We start from the raw sequence: 19,887 nt of genomic DNA, 5'->3' as shown, positions 1-19,887 counted from the left end.
CAGCAGCTGCGGTGGGTTTGGAGCCCCCTGGATCATCACCCCAGATCCCCCCGGCCAGAGGAAGGGGCTGGATGCTCTGGTGGGGGGGAGGAGGGGTCTCCCCCTTGCTCTGGGGAGGATTTGGGGGGTCCTGGGGCTGTTGGGGTGGGGGGAGCAGGGACCCTGTGCTCTCCCTGCCAGCGCAGTGCAATCCTGGGATTAAGGGTGTGTAATTCCAGGATTAAGGGTCGGTAATCCCGGGATTTCCCTGCGCCACCCCCACCCCCAGCAGCAGCGTTAATCCCCTCTGGGGGGGCCCGGCTGCTGCCCCCACCCTGCGGGGCCGGGGGGGCTCACCTGGGGCAGCACCCTGGGACCCACGGAGGGTTTGGTTCACCTCTGCTCACCCTCAGGACAAAGCTGGGGGTTGTGTGTGTGGCCAAGGCCCGCCCCAAACCCCTTCAGGCCTCACCTGGGCCCAAAACGGGGCTGTTTGACCCCAAAAGAGCAGCCCTGGCCCGCGGGCTGCGCTGGGATCACACCTGCAGCTTCTGGGAGTTCACTCCAAGCTCCTTCCGCGCCCAACATCAGCTCTGGAGCCCCCAGAACCCCTCCAGACCCACAGGATTTCCCAAATTCCCTCCCAAAAATCCTCCAGTCCCATCGGGGCGAGGAAAGACAACGAGAGGGAGGGAAAATCCACCTTTAATTGGGGCAGGACCAGCACTGCCAGGCCCTGAGCAGGCATGGGGGGCACCTGGAGGGAGAGGAGGCCCTGGGGTGCCCGAGGAGACCCTGGGGTGCCCAAGGAGGACATGGGGTGTCTGAGGAGGACATTGGGTGCCCGAGGAGACCCTGGGGTGTCTGAGGAAGCCCCGGGGTGCCCAGGGAGGTTCTGGGGTGTCTGAGGAGGACATGGGGTGCCCAAGGAAGCCCTGGGGTGCCCGAGGAGACCCTGGGGTGTCTGAGGAGGCCCTGGGGTGTCTGAGGAGGCCCTGGGGTGTCCGAGGAGGCCCTGGGGTGCCCAAGGAAGCCCCAGGGTGCCCAAGGAAGCCCCGGGGTGCCCAGGGAGGCTCTGGGGTGCCCGAGGAGGCTCTGGGGTGCCTAAGGAGGCTCTGGGGTGCCCAGGGAGGCTCTGGGGTGCCCGAGGAGGCTCTGGGGTGCCTAAGGAGGCTCTGGGGTGCCTGAGGAGACCCTGGGGTGCCCAGGGAGGCTCTGGGGTGCCCGAGGAGGCTCTGGGGTGCCCAGGGAGGCTCTGGGGTGCCCAGGGAGGCCCTGGGGTGCCCGAGGAGACCCTGGGGTGCCCAGGGAGGCCCTGGGGTGCCCGAGGAGACCCTGGGGTGCCCAGGGAGGCTCTGGGGTGCCCAAGGAGGCTCTGGGGTGCCCGAGGAGGCTCTGGGGTGCCCAGGGAGGCCCTGGGGTGCCCGAGGAGACCCTGGGGTGCCCAGGGAGGCTCTGGGGTGCCCAGGGAGGCCCTGGGGTGCCCGAGGAGACCCTGGGGTGCCCAGGGAGGCTCTGGGGTGCCTGAGGAGGCTCTGGGGTGCCCAGGGAGGCCCTGGGGTGCCCAGGGAAGCCCTGGGGTGTCTGAGGAGGACATGGGGTGCCCGAGGAGGCTCTGGGGTGCCCAAGGAGGCCCTGGGGTGCCCAGGGAGGCCCTGGGGTGTCTGAGGAGGCTCTGGGGTGCCCAGGGAGGCTCTGGGGTGCCCAAGGAGGCCCTGGGGTGCCTGAGGAGGCTCTGGGGTGTCTGAGGAGGCTCTGGGGTGCCCAAGGAGGCCCTGGGGTGCCCGAGGAGGCTCTGGGGTGCCCAGGGAGGCCCTGGGGTGCCCAGGGAGGCCCTGGGGTGTCTGAGGAGGACATGGGGTGCCCGAGGAGGCTCTGGGGTGCCCAAGGAGGCCCTGGGGTGCCCAGGGAGGCTCTGGGGTGTCTGAGGAAGCCCCGGGGTGCCTGAGGAGGCTCTGGGGTGCCTGAGGAGGCCCTGGGATGCCTAAGGAGGCTCTGGGGTGCCCAGGGAGGCCCTGGGGTGCCCAGGGAGGCTCTGGGGTGCCTGAGGAGGCCCTGGGGTGCCCAGGGAGGCCCTGGGGTGCCCGAGGAGGCTCTGTGGTGTCTGAGGAGGCCCTGGGGTGCCCGAGGAGGCCCTGGGGTGCCCGAGGAGGCCCTGGGGTGTCCAAGGAAGCCCTGGGGTGCCCGAGGAGGCTCTGGGGTGCCCGAGGAAGCCCCAGGGTGCCTGAGGAGGCTCTCGGGTGCCCAGGGAGGCTCTGGGGTGTCCGAGGAAGCCCTGGGGTGCCCAGGGAGGCTCTGGGGTGCCCGAGGAGGCTCTGGGGTGCCCGAGGAGGCTCTGGGGTGCCCAGGGAGGCTCTGGGATGCCCAAGGAGGCCCTGGGGTGCCCAAGGAAGTCCTGGGGTGCCCAGGGAGGCCCTGGGGTGCCCGAGGAGGCCCTGGGGTGCCCAGGGAGGCTCTGGGGTGCCCAGGGAAGCCCTGGGGTGCCCGAGGAGGCTCTGGGGTGCCCAGGGAGGCTCTGGGGTGCCTGAGGAGGCCCTGGGGTGCCCAGGGAGGCTCTGGGGTGCCCGAGGAAGCCCCGGGGTGCCCAGGGAGGCTCTGGGGTGCCTGAGGAGGCTCTGGGGTGCCCAGGGAGGCTCTGGGGTGCCCGAGGAAGCCCTGGGGTGCCTGAGGAGGCTCCGGGGTGCCTGAGGAGGCTCTGGGGTGCCCAAGGAGGCCCTGGGGTGCCCGAGGAGGCCCTGGGGTGCCCAGGGAGGCTCTGGGGTGCCCAGGGAGGCCCTGGGGTGCCCGAGGAAGCCCCGGGGGCCTCTCAGAGCTCGGAGAAGAGCGGCTGCTCCCGGACACTGCCCAGCACGGGCGCGGGGCTGCGGCGGGGGCTGCCGCGGGGCTCCAGGGCGCTGACGAAGAAGAAGGGGATGTGGGAGATCCTCCCCGAGGACCAGCACTGCAGGGGACAGGGCGGGGCAGGGATCAGCCTCCAAACAGCACAGAAATGGGGAAAACCCTCTGGGGTGCAGCCCAGCCTGACCTGACTGTCAGGGAATCCATGAGGTTCCCCCTGAGGCTTCTTCTCTCCAGGCTGAGCCCCCTCCCCACCTCCCCCAGCCCCCCAGAGCTCCAGGCCCTTCCCCAGCTCTGTTCCCTTCTCTGGACATGCCCCAGATCCCCAAAATCCTCCCTAAATTGGGGATTCCAGACCTCGACACAGCACTGGAGGTGTGGCCACGGGGAGAAACAATGTCCTGCTCCTGCTGGCCACTCCAGCCCTGGGCCAGGCCAGGATCCCACCAGACCTTTGGGCCACCTGGGCACACCTGGCTCATGTCCAGCACTGCCCCTCAGTGCCTCCAGGTCCCTTCTCAGGGAGCAGGGAAGGTCCAGCCCCTCTGTCCCCAAAACACAGGACCCAACCCTTGGCCTGGTTAAACCTCCTCCCCATGGCTCACCCCGATCCCAGCCCCCTTCCCAGTGCCACCAGTGCCCCCTGGCACTGGGGAGTGCCCCGGGGAGGGACTCACCACGGTCAGGAGGGCGCCCTGAGGGAAGCAGGGGTGGAAGGAGATGAGCTGGGGCCGGGCACCGCGCTCGCCCCGCACGAAGCCGCTGTGGGGTGGGGGAACAGGCAGGGTTAGGGGGGGAACGGCCCCAACCAGGGGTCTGGGGGGGGAAACAGCCCTAACCAGGGAGCTGGGGGGGTCTGGGGGGGGAAACTGCTCCTAACCAGGGAGCTGGGGGTGTCTGGGGTCTGAGGGGATGCACTGGGAAAGGACAACCCAAAGCCAAGGGGGTGAGGTGGGGAACCCAAACCCACCCAAAATCTGCTCTAACAAACCCAAACTCCCTGCAATGAACCCAAACCCATCCCAATGAACCCAAACCCACCCAAATTGAACCCAAACCCCCTCAAATTGAACCCAAACCCACCCAAACCCCCCTTGCAATGAACCCAAACCCCCCCAAATTGAACCCAAACCCACCCAAATTGAACTCAAACCCACCCAAACCCCCTTGCAATGAACCCAAACCCACCCAAACCCCCCTTCAATGAACCCAAACCCACCCAAACCCACCCAAACCCCCCTTGCAATGAACCCAAACCCACCCAAATTGAACCCAAACCCCCCCAAACCCCCTGCAATGAACCCAAACCCCCATTGCAATGAACCCAAACCCCCCCAAATTGAACCCAAACCCACCCAAACCGCCCTTGCAATGAACCCAAACCCACCCAAACCCCCCTTCAATGAACCCAAACCCACCCAAATTGAACTCAAACCCACCCAAACCCCCTTGCAATGAACCCAAACCCACCCAAACCCCCTGCAATGATCCCAAACCCACCCAAACCCCCCTTCAATGAACCCAAACCCACCCAAACCCCCTGCAATGAACCCAAACCCACCCAAACCCCCCCTGCAATGATCCCAAACCCCCCAAACCCCCTGCAATGAACCCAAACCCACCCAAACCCCCTTGCAATGAACCCAAACCCACCCAAACCCCCCCTGCAATGATCCCAAACCCCCCAAACCCCCTGCAATGAACCCAAACCCACCCAAACCCCCTTGCAATGAACCCAAACCCACCCAAACCCCCTTGCAATGAACCCAAACCCCCCCAAATTGAACCCAAACCCACCCAAATTGAACCCAAACCCACCCAAACCCCCTTGCAATGAACCCAAACCCACCCAAACCCCCTTGCAATGAACCCAAACCCCCCCAAATTGAACCCAAACCCCCCCAAATTGAACCCAAACCCCCTGCAATGAACCCAAACCCCCCCAAACCCCCTTGCAATGAACCCAAACCCACCCAAACCCCCTTGCAATGATCCCAAAGCCCCCAGCCCCCCGAGCCCCCACGCACCAGGGCAGCAGCTCGAAGACGGGGCTGTTGCGGGTGCGGAACACGGCCACGGCCGGCGGGCTGCCCGCGCACTCGGGGGGTCCTGCAGGGGGACAGCAGCACCGGGGCTCTCCCTTGTCCCCCCTGTCCCTTCTGCCAGGGCTGCAGCAGGGAACGGGGCAGCACTGACCTCTGAGGATCACCGCCAGCCTCTCCCCGGTGGGGTCCCACACCATGGAATGAACCTCTCCTCCGATCCTGCAACGGCACAGGTCCCCAGAATTACGGGGCAGAGACCCCCTGGGTGTGCCAGGAGGAGCAGGGACCCCCCCCGTGCCCCCCAGGCAGACCCACCTCTCCTCCCCGTAGAGGGTCTCGAAGGTGGTCTCGGACAGGTCTGCCACGATGGAGGCCGTCTTGGAGCCCCCCACTGTCCCCTGCATCTCTCCTGCAAGGGGACAAAGCCACCCTCCATCAATCCCTGACTCCCCAGCTGATCCTTCCCTCCTTCCCTCCTCAGAGCAGCTGTGCTGGCGTCCCAGGAGTGGCAGGCATGGAGGACAAGGGACAGCAAACACCAGGACCCCCACGCTGGCTCTGCAGCCACTGGAGTCACCCTGAAATCCCTTCAAGACCCCACAGCTGTGAGCAGGAGCAACGTGAGGGATGGAAAACCTGAATAATGCCAGAGATTCCGTGCTTGGGGACCCCAGAGCAGCCCCTGTGTGTGCCAGCTCCTTCCCCCAGAGCTGGGGGGCTCTCCCAGCCCCTGTGTGTGCCAGCTCCTTCCCCCAGAGCTGGGGGGCTCTCCCAGCCCTGTGTGTGCCAGCTCCTCCCCCAGAGATTTGGGCAGGTGGGAACCCTCTCCCAGCCCTGTGTGTGCCAGCTCCTCCCCCAGAGCTGGGGGCCAGGTGGGGACCCTCTCCCAGCCCTGTGTGTGCCAGCTCCTCCCCCAGAGATTTGGGCAGGTGGGGACCCTCTCCCAGCCCTGTGTGTGCCAGCTCCTCCCCCAGAGATTTGGGCAGGTGGGAACCCTCTCCCAGCCCTGTGTGTGCCAGCTCCTCTCCCAGAGCTGGGGGGGCCAGGTGGGGACCCTCTCCCAGCCCTGTGTGTGCCAGCTCCTCCCCCAGAACTGGGGGGGCCAGGTGGGGACCCTCTCCCAGCCCTGTGTGTGCCAGCTCCTCCACCAGAGCTGGGGGGCCAGGTGGGAACCCTCTCCCAGCCCTGTGTGTGCCAGCTCCTTCCCCAGAGCTGGGCCAGGTGGGGACCCTCTCCCAGCCCTGTGCCAGCTCATCCCCCAGAGATTTGGGCAGGTGGGAACCCTCTCCCAGCCCTGTGTGTGCCAGCTCCTCCCCCAGAACTGGGGCCAGGTGGGAACCCTCTCCCAGCCCTGTGTGTGCCAGCTCCTCCCCCAGAGATTTGGGGAGGTGGGAACCCTCTCCCAGCCCTGTCTGTGCCAGCTCCTCCCCCAGAGATTTGGGCAGGTGGGGACCCTCTCCCAGCCCTGTGTGTGCCAGCTCCTCCCCCAGAGATTTGGCCAGGTGGGAACCCTCTCCCAGCCCTGTGTGTGCCAGCTCCTCCCCCAGAGATTTGGCCAGGTGGGAACCCTCTCCCAGCCCTGTGTGTGCCAGCTCCTCCACCAGAGCTGGGGGGCCAGGTGGGAACCCTCTCCCAGCCCTGTGTGTGCCAGCTCCTTCCCCAGAGATTTGGGCAGGTGGGAACCCTCTCCCAGCCCTGTGTGTGCCAGCTCCTTCCCCAGAGATTTGGGCAGGTGGGAGCCCTCTCCCAGCCCTGTGTGTGCCAGCTCCTCTCCCAGAAATGGGGCCAGGTGGGGACCCTCTCCCAGCCCTGTGTGTGCCAGCTCCTCCCCCAGAGATTTGGCCAGGTGGGAACCCTCTCCCAGCCCTGTGTGTGCCAGCTCATCCCCCAGAGATTTGGCCAGGTGGGGACCCTCTCCCAGCCCTGTGTGTGCCAGCTCCTCCCCCAGAGCTGGGGGCCAGGTGGGAACCCTCTCCCAGCCCTGTGTGTGCCAGCTCCTCCCCCAGAGATGGGGCAGGTGGGGACCCTCTCCCAGCCCTGTGTGTGCCAGCTCCTCCCCCAGAGCTGGGGCCAGGTGGGGACCCTCTCCCAGCCCTGTGTGTGCCAGCTCCTCCCCCAGAGATTTGGCCAGGTGGGAACCCTCTCCCAGCCCTGTGTGTGCCAGCTCCTCCCCCAGAGATTTGGCCAGGTGGGGACCCTCTCCCAGCCCTGTGTGTGCCAGCTCCTCCCCCAGAGCTGGGGCCAGGTGGGGACCCTCTCCCAGCCCTGTGTGTGCCAGCTCCTCCCCCAGAGATTTGGGCAGGTGGGAACCCTCTCCCAGCCCTGTGTGTGCCAGCTCCTCCCCCAGAGCTGGGGGGGCCAGGTGGGAACCCTCTCCCAGCCCTGTGTGTGCCAGCTCCTCCCCCAGAGCTGGGGGGGCCAGGTGGGAACCCTCTCCCAGCCCTGTGTGTGCCAGCTCCTCCCCCAGAGATGGGGCCAGGTGGGAACCCTCTCCCAGCCCTGTGTGTGCCAGCTCCTCCCCCAGAGCTGGGGGGGCCAGGTGGGAACCCTCTCCCAGCCCTGTGTGTGCCAGCTCCTCCCCCAGAGCTGGGGGGGCCAGGTGGGGACCCTCTCCCAGCCCTGGGAGGCTCCAGGTGGGACAGACTCACCCCGGTACTCGGAGAAGGACAAGGAGTAGATGACGGACTCGCCCAGCACAGTGAAGAGCAGCCGGCTGCCATCGGGGCTCCAGCAGCCTGTCTGTGGGACAGTGTCACCTTGTCACCTTGTGGGACAGTCACCCTGTCACCAGGACAGTCACCCTGTCACCCTGTGGGACAGTGCCACCCTGTCACCCTGTCTGTGGGACAGTCACCCTGTCACCTTGTGGGACAGTCACCCTGTCACCAGGACAGTCACCCTGCCACCCTGCCTGTGGGACAGTGCCACCCCTGCCTGTGGGACAGTGCCACCCTGTCACCCTGTCTGTGGGACAGTCACCCTGTCACCAGGACAGTCACCCTGCCACCCTGCCTGTGGGACAGTGCCACCCCTGCCTCTGGGACAGTGCCACCCTGTCACCCTGTCTGTGGGACAGTCACCCTGTCACCAGGACAGTCACCCTGCCACCCTGCCTGTGGGACAGTGCCACCCCTGCCTCTGGGACAGTGTCACCCCTGTCACCCTCTCTGTGGGACAGTCACCCTGTCACCAGGACAGTCACCCTGCCTGTGGGACAGTGCCACCCCTGCCTGTGGGACAGTGTCCCCCCTGTCTGGAGTGTCTCAGACTGCAGTAATAAAGGAGGCTCAGGAGGGACTTTTCACTCCACAAGTCCCTGATGGGAGGGGACAGCCAAGGGACAAGAGGACACGGCCTCAGGCTGTGCCAGGAGAGGTTCAGGTTGGATTTGGGATGATTTCCACACAATTTGGATAAATTTCCACAATCTCTCGGGCTGGCTGCCCAAGGCAGGGGTGGAGTCCTCGTTCCTGGAGGGATTTAGAAGCCCTGTGGATGTGGCACTTGGGGACAGGGGTCAGTGGTGGCCTCGGCAGTGCCAGGGCTGTGCCTGGCTGGTCCCAGGAGGCTTTTCCAGCCTAAATGATTCCCCGGGAGGGGAATGTCCCACCCTACCTGGCAGCGTCCCCTGATGGTGGGCCAGCGCTCACAGGTCCACATCTGGGCCTCCCACACCCTGCAGGAGATTTGGGGAGCAGAATTCCTGGGGATTTACCCAATCCTGCTGCTCTGGGAATCCAGGACATCCAGCCCTGTCCCCCAGCCATTCCCCACAGCAGGAGCAGGAGGAGCAGGAGAAGGAGGAGAAGGAGGAGAAGGAGGAGAAGGAGGAGAAGGAGGAGAAGGAGGAGAAGGAGGAGAAGGAGCAGGAGGAGCAGGAGGAGCAGGAGGAGCAGGAGGAGCAGGAGGAGGAGAAGGAGGAGAAGGAGGAGAAGGAGGAGAAGGAGGAGGAGAAGGAGGAGAAGGAGGAGGAGAAGGAGGAGAAGGAGGAGGAGAAGGAGGAGAAGAAGGAGGAGAAGAAGGAGGAGAAGAAGGAGGAGAAGGAGGAACAGGAGCAGGAGCAGGAGGAGCAGGAGGAGCAGGAGGAGCAGGAGCAGGAAGAGCAGGAGCAGGAGCAGGAGGAGCAGGAGCAGGAAGAGCAGGAGCAGGAAGAGCAGGAGGAGCAGGAGCAGGAAGAGCAGGAGCAGGAGGAGCAGGAGGAGCAGGAGGAGCAGCAGCAGCAGCAGCAGGAGCAGCAGCAGGAGCAGGAGGAGCAGCAGCAGGAGCAGCAGCAGGAGCAGGAGGAACAGCAGCAGGAGCAGCAGGAGGCAGCAGCAGGAGCAGCAGCAGGAGCAGCAGGAGCAGCAGGAGCAGGAGCAGCAGGAGGGGACGTTTGGGATGCAGATTTTCTGGAGCGAGGATGAGGATGGGGATGGGGATGAGGAGCTCACCGGAACACGGCCGAGGGGGTGGCTGCCAGCACCTTGCTGCCATCAGGGGACCAGGCCAAGTAGGTGACACCGCCACCCCCAAACCACTGCAGCTGGACACAGGTCTCGGTGGACACGTCCCACACCTGGAGGGGACGAGGAGGTGACACCGGGATTAGGGAACACAGAGTGAAGACTTCAGGCCCAGGTGAAATCCCCAGAGCTGCCCGAGTGTCCCCAGGGGTGTCCCGGGGGTGTCCCCAGGAGGGTCCTCACCAGCATGGCCGTGTCCACGGGTGACGCCGAGAGCAGCCGCTCGCCGCTGGGCGCCCAGGCCAGGCTGGTGACAGGGCTGTGCCCGGGGCAAGACAGCACCTGGGCACAGCCCGACGAGGGCCTGCACAGGAGGAGGGACAGGCCACCAGGACTTGGATTTGCTGTCCCAAAGCCAGCCCCAGCGGGGTGACAGGGGAGGGGAGGGGAGGGGAGGGGAGGGGAAGGGGAAGGGGAAGGGGAAGGGGAAGGGGAAGGGGAAGGGAAGGGGAGGGGGAGGGGGAGGGGGAGGGGGAGGGGAGGGGGAGGGGGAGGGGGAAGGGGAGGGGAGGGGAGGGGAGGGGAGGGGAGGGGAGGGGAGGGGAGGGGAGGGGAGGGGAGGGGAGGGAAGGGAAGGGAAGGGAAGGGAAGGGAAGGGAAGGGAAGGGAAGGGAAGGGAAGGGAAGGGAAGGGAAGGGAAGGGAAGGGAAGGGAAGGGAAGGAAGGGAAGGAAGGAAGGGAAGGGAAGGGAAGGGAAGGGAAGGGAAGGGAAGGAAGGGAAGGGAAGGGAAGGGAAGGGAAGGGAAGGAAGGGAAGGGAAGGGAAGGAAGGAAGGAAGGGAAGGGAAGGGAAGGGAAGGGAAGGAAGGGAAGGGAAGGGAAGGGAAGGGAAGGGAAGAAGGAAGGAAGGAGGAAGGGAAGGGAAGGAAGGAAGGGAAGGGAAGGGAAGGGAAGGGAAGGGAAGGGAAGGGAAGGAAGGGAAGGAGGGGGAGCCATCACCTGGTGGAGAGGGAGGTGGGGTCCAGGTGCCACACGAGGACGCAGCTCTGGCAGGCCACGGCCAGGATGGAGGCACAGAGAGGCTTCCAGGCCATGGCGGCCACGTTCCTCTGCAGGCGGTGCTTCAGCGAGGGCACGGTGGCACTGCAGGGAGGGGACAGGTGACACAGGTGGGGAACAGGCAGGGCACAGAGCCGTGGTGCAGCCACAGTGTCCCCTGCCAGCCCTGAGCGCAGTGAGGGGGGACAGCAGGGTGGGGAGAGGGGCTGTGCCCTGCCCTGTGCTTCCCGGGGAGGGGACAGGAATTCCCAGCCAGGTGACACCGGCGCGAGCCAGGGCACACCTGGTGTGACTGAGCCGAGGTGTCCCCAGTGCAGACAGGGCCCAGCTTGGGGACACTTGGGGGGGCTGCAGGAGCAGCCGGCAGAGTCTTCTCCTGAGCAGGGACTGGCATTCCCTGGGGGAGCAGGGAGACCTGGGGGACAGAGGACACTCAGCCCGTGTCCCCCCCAGCTCTGTCACCACCCCCAGGGCTGTGTGACCCCCAGGTTGTCCCCAGAGGTAGAGCAGGCAGGGAAAGGAAAGGCAAAGCTCTTGAGGTGGCTTGGGGCAGAGCGGGGAAGGAGCGGGGGGGCTGAACGGGAGCCCAGGTGTGCCCAGGTGTGCCCAGGTGTGCCCAGGTGGGCGAGGAGGCCACGGGCAGCGGGCCCAGGGCAGTGCCCACCCCGGGCTGCCCAGAGCCCGGGACAAAGCCCCACCTGCTGGAGTTGTAGACGCGGATGGAATCGTCCAGAAGAGCCACAGCGAATTTGTTGGTGTGGGGGTGCCAGGCAAAGGCCCGGATGGTGCAGCCAGCCCTGGAGGGGGCACAGGGCAGGGTGAGACCCCCCCAGCACCCCCTGGGCTGGCAAAGACCCCTCTCAGAGTCCCCAGAGAAATAAAACTTCCTTTGCTGCTCAACAAGACCATTTTCTTGGAGAAATTCTCTGTTTCTGGGAATTATTCACATGGCTCTGCTGAGGGGCTGGTGACCACGGCCTGGGGTTGGAACTGGAGGGAATTTTCCAGGCTCTGATCTCCTTTAACCCTGATCTCTCTCTGACCAGGGCACACAAACCAGTGGGGCAACGTTTGACTTTAATGGCTGAGCCCACCCAAATGGGGCCATCCTGTCTTGTACTCCCACCCTGGGGGGGTCCCAGACCCAGATTTTGGGACACCCAGGACTCACCAGTCCACGGCCTGGGAGAAGGCTGCAATCATGTCCTCACTGGTGAGCTGCAGGGAGAGGAGAGCAGTGAGCTGGCAGCAGGGACCCCCAGTTCCCAGCCCTTTCTCCCTCTCCCCCACCTGGACTCGGGCCCCTCTTGGATCACCAAACACCTTCCCAGTGTCCATTTTCCACCAGAGCAGTGTCTGGAGCTGGGCATCACCAGGAGGAGCATTTTGGGGGGGGGGGTTTCAGTGGGGAAGGGACCACCCCCCACCCCAAATTGCTGCTCCCCTTGCCCCCTGGGATCAGCTGGAATGACTCACGGACAGGTGCGGGAACAGGGACCCGTGCAGCGAGGACAGCCAGCGGCACACGGCCAGCGCGTGGCTCGAGCCCGTGCGCAGCCACCGCAGCCCTGGCAAAGGGCAAAGGGACCCTCAGCGTCCCTGCCAGCACCGCGGGGGACACGGCAGGGACAGCAGGGCCCGGCCAAAGCATCGCAGCGAGATCCCGGGGGCAGCCCAGACTCACCCTCCTCCTCGGCGCTGGCCAGCTCCCGCAGCAGCCCGCAGAGCCCGGCGTCGCGCCTGCGGCGAGAGCGGGGTCACTGCCCGGCCCCTGCCCGTTCTGGGGACAGGTCTGGCTCTTTGGGGACAGGTCTGGCTCTTTGGGGACAGCGGGGCACTCACCAGGCGCTGAGGCAGCGCTTCCAGAGGGACTCGCGGTGGTGGATGAAGGGCGGGCGGGCGCTGGGCTCCAGGCGGCCGTGGGCCTTGAGGGGCTCCTTGGGCAGGGTCAGCACGGGCAGGTCGGGAACCTGCAGCACACACAGCCCACCTGAGTCCCTCTGAGCTTCCCTGAACCCCCCCTGAGCCCGGGGGGACAAAGGGACCCCCCCCCAGAGCAGCGGGCAAACGGCGATGGGAGGAAAGCAGGGACATAAGGAGGGGTGAAGGAGCAGCCTGAGGGTGCCCGGAGAGAGCCCAGCAGAGGGGACAGAGCTCCAGCCACAGCTGAGGGGCACAAATGTGGCACCCCAAGGCTGAAGGGGGCTGGCACGGCTCGGGAGCGAGGAGGGCTCACCTGGCCCGGGGGTCTTACCTGGCCCGGGGGTCTCACCTGGCCCGGGGGTCTCACCTGGCTCTGGAAGGCCAGCGGGAGCTGCTCGCTGAGGCGGCCGCAGACCAGGGCGTTGTTGAGCTCGTACAGGGTGACATCCCCAGGGGGAGGCGGCGGCGGGAACAGCCCCAGGGAGCACATGGCGACACCGAGCCTGAGGGCGAGCCCGGGCCGGAGGGCGACAGCTGAAACCGCCGCTGCCCTCGGCTCCGGGCCGGCGACCCTTCCGCCGCTCCCTCCGCCCCTCACCCGCTCACAACCCCCGGTGCCCCCGGCTCTCCCTCACCCGCTCACAACCCCCGGTGCCCCCGACGCCCCCCGGTTCCCCCTCACCCGCTCCCCGCCCTCAGCACCCGGCGCCGCCATCTTGGCTCCCCTCACCCCTTCCCGCTCCCGCTTCGCGCCAATCGCCGCCGCGCGCCGCCCTCGCGGCTCCGGGCGCGTGTGGGAGGGGAATTAAAAGGGCCGCGGCTCGCGCGAGAAATACGAGGAGTCCTCGCTGAGGGACAACGCCACGCTCCTCGATTTTCCTCCGCGGAGGAGAGGGAATATCAGCGTCCCCTGCACAGCTGCACTCCATCGGTGACATAGTAGCTCTCCGGTTGTAGCGAGGATGGATTAAAATGAGGGCAACTTTTTTTTTTTTTTACTGTCGTTGCCCCTTTAAGAGAGGCGGAGTCTTCCTTAAGGGGCGGGGTGAGGGGGCGTGTGCGGCTGACTGGTCACGTGGAGTGCGAGCAGGGCTGCGCTGGGACCGGGACCGGGACCGGGGACGAGACCGGGATCGGGATCGGGATCAGGACCGGGACCGGGACCGGGGCACGGGCACCCCCGTGTCCCGCGGGCACCCCCCGAGTCCCGCACCCCCGGTCCCGGCCCCCCTCTTGGGCTCCCGCGGCATCCCAGTGTCCTGCGCTCCCGTGTCCCCGGTGCCACCTTCCCGCGGTGTCCCCTCTGGCGGACGCCCGTGTCCGTTCTCCCCGTGTCCCCCGGGTGCCGCTCCCGCTTCGTGCCCCCCCTTGGCTCGCTCCCAGCCCCTCTCCCGGGGCTCCCGCTTTTCTCGTGTTTATCCCCGTGTTTTCCTTAGCGGCCGCAAGAGTTATTTTAATTTTCTCAGGATATTAAATAAAGGCGGCGGGGGGAGCTGCGGCGGGGGGCCCCACATTCCTCGCCCGTTACGGAGCGAGCGGGGTTCGATAGGAGACGACGATTTGGGATGGCGCCGACATCAGAGCCACCGCAGGGCTGGCGTGGCGTCCCTCGGACCCCCCCAAACGCGGCTGATGGGGCAGCGAGGCAGGAAAAAAGGCGCTGGTGGCGGAGGGGGGGTCCCCGGTGGGGTTGGGGGGGTCGCTGGATGGGGTTGGGCTCTGTGGTTTGGGAGGCTCCGGGCGGTCGAGCCCTCGGTGGCCGCCGGGCCGGGGTTTGGCTCGGGGACGTGGCTGCTTGCCCTGCTTGGCACTGGCCCACCCACGGCGAGCAGGGCCGCACTTCTTGGGGGGGAAAACCCCGAAATGGGCAAATTTGGGTCGGGGAGGGTGTGCCTGCCTTGGGGGGCTACGTGGAGAGGTGGCACTGCCACTGTAAATCCCCCCGGGAGCCACCCTGGGGTCGGCTCTGTGTGGTGGCACTGAGCTCCGGCCGCCCCCTCCGTGCCTCAGTTTCCCCACCCTGTGTCCCCCCGCCTTTCCCTGGGGACAGCCGCGTCCTGGCCGGCTCGTGGCCACCGTGACTCACCCGGGGCTGGCACGGGGACCTGGTGCCACCCCTGTCCCTGTCCCCCCGCGGGGCCACGGGTGCCAGCAGCTGCCTTCCCCCCCCCCCAACACTCCGTGCTGGCATTGGAGCTCGTTTCCGCCTCCTGTTGCCTTTTCCGTGGCTTTTTGGGTTTTTTTTTCAGGAAAAGCCCCAAACCAGGGCTGAGCGCATCAAAGGGCTGGCGGGAGCCCAGGGCAGGGGGAGGGGGAGCGCAGTGGGGTCCCCGCCAGCCCACAGCGCCCAAAATTGGGGTGTCCTCGGGGACACGTGGCCCCGCCGCGTGCCCGCTGCTGCCACGTGGGCCCTGGGATGTGTTTTGGGGGGAAACTGAGGCACGGGGCTGTGCACACGCGTGTTCCCGTGCACGCGATGTCCCTGGGAGTGGGGACACGGCTGGGCAGGGTGAGGCTGGCAGGGGACAATCCTGTCAGGCTTTGGCTGTCCCTGAGGTTGGGGCCATGGGGACAAGGGACAGGAAGATGTGGGGGACAGGGTCTTGGGGACACAGGGCCATGGGGACAAGGGACAGGGACACATGGGGGACAGGGTCTTGGGGACACAGGGCCATGAGGACAAGGGACAGGGACACATGGGGGACAGGGTCTTGGGGACACAGGGCCATGGGGACATGGGACAGGGACACATCGGGGACAGGGTCTTGGGGACACAGGGCCATGGGGACAAGGGACAGGGACACATGGGGGACAGGGTCTTGGGGACACAGGGCCATGGGGACAAGGGACAGGAAGATGTGGGGGACAGGGTCTTGGGGACAAGGGACAGGGACACATGTGGGACAGGGTCTTGGGGACACAGGGCCATGGGGACAAGGGACAGGGACACATGGGGAACAGGGTCTTGGGGACACAGGGCCATGGGGACAAGGGACAGGAAGATGTGGGACACAGGGTCTTGGGGACACAGGGCCATGGGGACAAGGGACAGGGACACATGGGGGACAGGGTCTTGGGGACACGGGGCCATGGGGACAAGGGACAGGGACACATGGGGGACAGGGTCTTGGGGACACAGGGCCATGGGGACAAGGGACAGGGACACATGGGGAACAGGGTCTTGGGGACACAGGGCCATGGGGACAAGGGACAGGAAGATGTGGGGGACAGGGTCTTGGGGACAAGGGACAGGGACACATAGGGGACAGGGTCTTGGGGACACAGGGCCATGGGGACAAGGGACAAGAAGATGTGGGGGACAGGGTCTTGTGGACACAGGGTCTTGGGGACAAGGAGACTGTGGGGAGCACAGGGACGTGGGGACGTGGGGACAGGGTCCTGGGGAAGGGGAGAGGCACAGGATATGGCACCCCAGGGGCTGAGGACAAGGGGACAGCCCAGCTTGTCCCCAACCCTGCTCAGCTGCTGCCACCCCCAGAGAGGGGGGATGCAGCCCCCCCCCCCCGTGCCTCAGTTTCCCCTGGAGCCCTGCAGGAGGGGGAAGCCCATCCCTGTGATGAAGCCGCCCGGCCTCAGCCGCAGAAGGGGGGCCTGGCTCCACTCTCAATCCTTTTATTGCTTTTTTTTTAGGGGGGCAGGAGGGGCAGGCGGCTAAAAAAAGTGGGTGGGGGGGGACACGTTACATTAGCACTGCTGAACCAGGCCCGGGGAGGGGGGCAAACCCTGTCCCTGAGTGCGGGGGGCACGAGGCGAGGGCTGGGGGGCAAGAAGGGTCGGGGGAGGTGGAAGGGAAAATAGAAAAGGGGGGGGTCTCACCTTGACACCCCCCCGTGAGCCCCAGAGCGCTCGGAGAGCCCCCCCATAATTTAAGACATAAATTAGAATGGCTAACGAGGAGCTGGGGAACTGAGGGGGAGGGGGCTTCGGGGGGAGCAGCACCCCATAATAAATATCCCCAGCGGCGAGGAGGAGGAGGAAGAAGACGAAGATGAAGGCGGAAAGGCTCAAATCTCCAACAAACTGCCGGCCTCGGGGCTGCCGCCGTCCTTGGCGGGCGAGGCGGGTGGCGGCCGGGGGGACGCGGGGGGCTGCTCGGTACCGGGGGGCGGCTTGGGGGGGCCGGGGTCGGCGTGGGTCTTCTGGTGCTTGCTGAGGTGGTCGCTGCGGGTGAAGCGCTTGCTGCACAGCAGGCAGGTGAACTTCTTCTCTCGCGTGTGGGTCCGGACGTGGCGCTCCAGCTCGTCGGAGCGGGTGAAGCGCTTCCCGCAGAAGAGCCAGTTGCACACGAAGGGTCGCTCCCCCGTGTGCCAGCGCAGGTGCGCTTTCAGGTGCGAGGCTTTGCCGTACACCTTGCCGCAGCCCGGGATGTGGCAGCTGTGCACCGGCTTCCGCCGCGACCCCGCCGGGCCCCCGAGCCGCTCCAGCTCCTGGCAGTTGGGACAATCGCAGGCCGGGCGTCCCCCCAAGGAGCCGCCGCGGGGACCCTTCGGGGTCTCGCCCGGCGCGGGTTTGGGGGTGGGGGGCGCCGCGGGGGCGTTGGTGTAAGGAGGGGGGTTCAGAGCGCCGAAATCGGAGCCGTAGGTGGGCAGAGGGGGGCTGAGGGCGGGCTGGCCCTGCAGCGAGCCCTGCAGCCCCTCGGCGCCCGCCGGCCCCCCCAGCCAGCCCCCGTTGGGGTGCACATCCCACCAGGACGGGGCGGCGGGCCCGGAGCCCCCCGGCAGCCCCCCGCCGATGCCGCCCTTGTACCAGGAGCCGTAGGGGTGCGGCATCTCCAGCGAGGGGTACACCCCGGGCAGGCACTCGCCCGGCGGGTGGCCCTTGGCCGCCACCACCACCGGGGCCCCCAGCACCTCCTGGGCGCCCGAGGGCGCTGGGAAGGGGTGCCCGAAGGGGCCGTAGTCGGGGCCGTAGGGGCCGGGCGAGGCCTGGGGGCTGGCGGACGGCGACAGCAACCCCGGGGCGCTGGGGAAGGCGGCGGCGTAGGAGTCACCCATGGCTGCGGCGGCGGCACCCCGAGGCGTGGGGGGCGATGTCAGCGGGGGCACCCCGAGGAGTGGGGGGCGATGTCAGCGGGGGCACCCCCAGGCGTGGGGGGCGATGTCAGCGGGGGCGCCCCGAGGCGTGGGGGGCGATGTCAGCGGGGGCGCCCCGAGGAGTGGGGGGCGATGTCAGCGGGGGCACCCCGAGGAGTGGGGGCGATGTCAGCGGGGGCACCCCGAGGCGTGGGGGGCGATGTCAGCGGCGGCACCCCGAGGCGTGGGGGCGATGTCAGCGGGGGCTCGCGGCCATGGCCTGTGGAAAAGGGGAACGGGGCTTGAAGGTTTCGAGGGGCACCCCCACCACCCGTCCTGGGGGTCAGCACCCCAATTGGGGTGTCAGCCCCGCTGGGGCACCCAGCAGCAGACCCCAGTCTCACGGTTCCCAACGCTCCCCATCCCCTGTGCCTCAGTTTCCCCCCACAGAGTTGAGGCCACCCCATCACCCCCCCAGCCCAGCATCCCCCCCAAAGGGGCTTCTCCGGGGGCTGCAGTGGGGTTGTGCTGGTGGCAAGGCCTCCCCCCACCCCCAATCTCGGCTCCTTCTGCCTTTATGGCCTTTTAATCGAATTATGCTGTGGCCTCCCCCTCCCCGGGTGACTTCCTCTGCCTTTATACCCGTCATGGCTTTCAGCTGCGCGGGCTGCCCGGGGTGCCGTGAGCTGGCCCTCACCCCCATCACCCCCGGCCTTCCCTTTATTTTAATTTTTTTTTTTTTTTAATTAATCTCTTCACTCACTTCGGTGCATTTCCACTTTGGCTTTTTTGTTTGTTTGGGAGTTTTTTTAGGGTGTCGTCCCCCCACCCCCGCCCCCCTTTCTTTTTTTTTTTTTTTTTTCCTTTTTTTTCCGTGGTTTTTGCGCCTATTTTTACGCCGGCCCCGGCCGTGGCCGCAAGCGCGCTCCCGGTTTTCCAAGGATAACAAGGGCCAGGCCTGTGCCCCGGGAACGCTGCCCTGCCGCGAGAGCCGAGGTAATTAAAACCAGGGCGAGCGGCAAACGGAGGCGCACGCTTAAAATAGTGTCAAACTCCCATAAATCAGCTCCGCTTGCGCCGGGAAATTAAGGAGCAGGGAAGGAGCCCCGGGAGCTGCGGGCTGAGCTCGCTGCACGAGGGTGACAGTCCCTTTGTGGCTGGCTCCGGGATCTTGACCCCTCCCATGTCCCCTCCCGGCGTGGGGAGGGGTCCAGCCCCTGCTCTGGGGGTCTGCAGTCCCAAATTCTGGGTCCCAAATTCCCGGTCTCTCGTCACTGACCACCAGTGTCCGGTTCTTGGTCCTCGGTTCTAGTTCCCCATGCCCTGTCCCCTTGTCCCCCAGTCCCTGGTCCCCTACGTCTGCAGTTTCTTGGTCCCCAAACCCAGTCCTTGTCCCCAGTCCCAATCCCCAAGCCCCATCCCTGGTCCCCAGTGTCCCCACAGCCCTTGCCTCAGTTTCCCCCGGCCTGTCAGGGCCACCCCCTGTCCCCTGAGCCCGAGGACACCTGGGCCTGGCTCCTGTGCAGTGCTGCTGTCCCCAGCCAGAGGGACACTTCGGGGTGACAGTGGCACTCGGCACCATCCCCTGTCCCCGTTCCCCCTCTGGGGATGGCAGGGCAGTCCCTGCTGGGGCAGGGGACACACGTGTCCCCCGGCACAGGGGCCCACACAGGTCCCTGTCCTTGGGGGGGTCCCATATCCCAGGGGGCTCCCCCATCCTGGAGCGAGTCTGCCACCCCATGGGTCCTAAATCCCGGGGTCCCTGTCCCTTCAGGGGGATCCCCCATCCCAAAGGGTCCCTGTCCCTCCAGGGGGATTCCCCATCCCAAAGGGTCCCTGTCCCTCCAGGGGGATCCCCCATCCCAAAGGGTCCCTGTCCCTTCAGGGGGATCCCCCATCCCAAAGTGTCCCTGTCCCAGAGGGGGATCCCCCATCCCAAAGTGTCCCTGTCCCTCCACGGGGATCCCCCACCCCAAAGTGTCCCTGTCCCAGAGGGGCATCCCCCATCCCAAGGTGTCCCTGTCCCTCCAGGGGATCCCCCATCCCAAAGTGTCCCTGTCCCACAGGGGGATCCCCCATCCCAAAGTGTCCCTGTCCCACAGGGGGATCCCCCATCCCAAAGTGTCCCACAGGGGGATCCCCCATCCCAAAGGGTCCCTGTCCCTCCAGGGGGATTCCCCATCCCAAAGGGTCCCTGTCCCAGAGGAGGATCCCCCACCCCAAAGGGTCCCTGTCCCACAGGGGGATCCCCCATCCCAAAGTGTCCCACAGGGGGATCCCCCATCCCAAAGGGTCCCTGTCCCTCCAGGGGGATTCCCCATCCCAAGGTGTCCCTGTCCCAGAGGGGGATCCCCCATCCCAAAGGGTCCCTGTCCCTTCAGGGGGATCCCCCATCCCAAAGTGTCCCTGTCCCAGAGGGGGATCCCCCATCCCAAAGTGTCCTTGTCCCAGAGGGGGATCCCCCATCCCAAAGTGTCCCTGTCCCACAGGGGGATCCCCCATTCCCAAAGTGTCCCTGTCCCTCCAGGAGATCCCCCATCCCAAAGTGTCCCACAGGGGGATCCCCCAT

General features: G+C 66.5%; 2 protein-coding genes across 3 annotated transcripts; both read right to left on the bottom strand.

Annotated features, from left to right (window-relative positions):
- Window positions 1-667: 667 nt before the first annotated feature.
- On the bottom strand, window positions 668-13,102 carry AAAS (aladin WD repeat nucleoporin). 2 transcript variants are annotated; one of them, XM_059871975.1, is made up of 17 exons: window positions 13,016-13,102; window positions 12,653-12,788; window positions 12,205-12,332; window positions 12,047-12,102; window positions 11,839-11,930; window positions 11,534-11,580; window positions 11,061-11,159; window positions 10,303-10,446; window positions 9,548-9,668; window positions 9,293-9,417; window positions 8,478-8,538; window positions 7,511-7,601; window positions 5,178-5,271; window positions 5,014-5,081; window positions 4,845-4,926; window positions 3,495-3,579; window positions 668-2,920 (listed from the first exon to the last, which is right to left on the bottom strand). In XM_059871975.1, exons 2-17 carry the CDS (start codon window positions 12,773-12,775, stop codon window positions 2,786-2,788), a joined length of 1,551 nt encoding a protein of 516 aa, XP_059727958.1. In that variant the 5' UTR covers window positions 12,776-12,788; window positions 13,016-13,102; the 3' UTR covers window positions 668-2,785. The 2 variants fall into 2 exon arrangements, with proteins under 2 accessions (XP_059727958.1, XP_059727960.1); XM_059871977.1 differs by lacking the exon at window positions 13,016-13,102 and adding an exon at window positions 12,968-13,009.
- A 2,852-nt stretch (window positions 13,103-15,954) lies between these two features.
- Window positions 15,955-17,563, bottom strand: SP7 (Sp7 transcription factor). Its single transcript, XM_059872007.1, has one exon. The coding sequence runs from the start codon at window positions 17,298-17,300 to the stop codon at window positions 16,311-16,313; it is 990 nt and encodes a 329-aa protein (XP_059727990.1). The 5' UTR covers window positions 17,301-17,563; the 3' UTR covers window positions 15,955-16,310.
- Window positions 17,564-19,887: the final 2,324 nt, after the last annotated feature.

Source organism: Haemorhous mexicanus, chromosome 33 (assembly GCF_027477595.1).
Source record: "Haemorhous mexicanus isolate bHaeMex1 chromosome 33, bHaeMex1.pri, whole genome shotgun sequence".
Lineage (NCBI taxonomy): Eukaryota > Metazoa > Chordata > Aves > Passeriformes > Fringillidae > Haemorhous > Haemorhous mexicanus.
Note: the sequence above shows the minus strand (reverse complement) of the source record. Positions and strands in the feature narration are given on the sequence as shown.

What these genes read in the sequence shown, in the direction of transcription:
- AAAS (XM_059871975.1), bottom strand. Translation starts at nt 12,775, where the DNA reads ATGTGCTCCCTGGGGCTGTTCCCGCCGCCGCCTCCCCCTGGGGATGTC. An exon ending in ACCCCCTCGGCCGTGTTCCG is followed by an intron (nt 8,539 to 9,292) that starts GTGAGCTCCTCA and finishes AATCTCCTGCAG; the next exon opens with GGTGTGGGAGGCCCAGATGT. An exon ending in CCATCAGGGGACGCTGCCAG is followed by an intron (nt 7,602 to 8,477) that starts GTAGGGTGGGAC and finishes ACTGTCCCACAG; the next exon opens with ACAGGCTGCTGGAGCCCCGA.
- SP7 (XM_059872007.1), bottom strand. Translation starts at nt 17,300, where the DNA reads ATGGGTGACTCCTACGCCGCCGCCTTCCCCAGCGCCCCGGGGTTGCTG.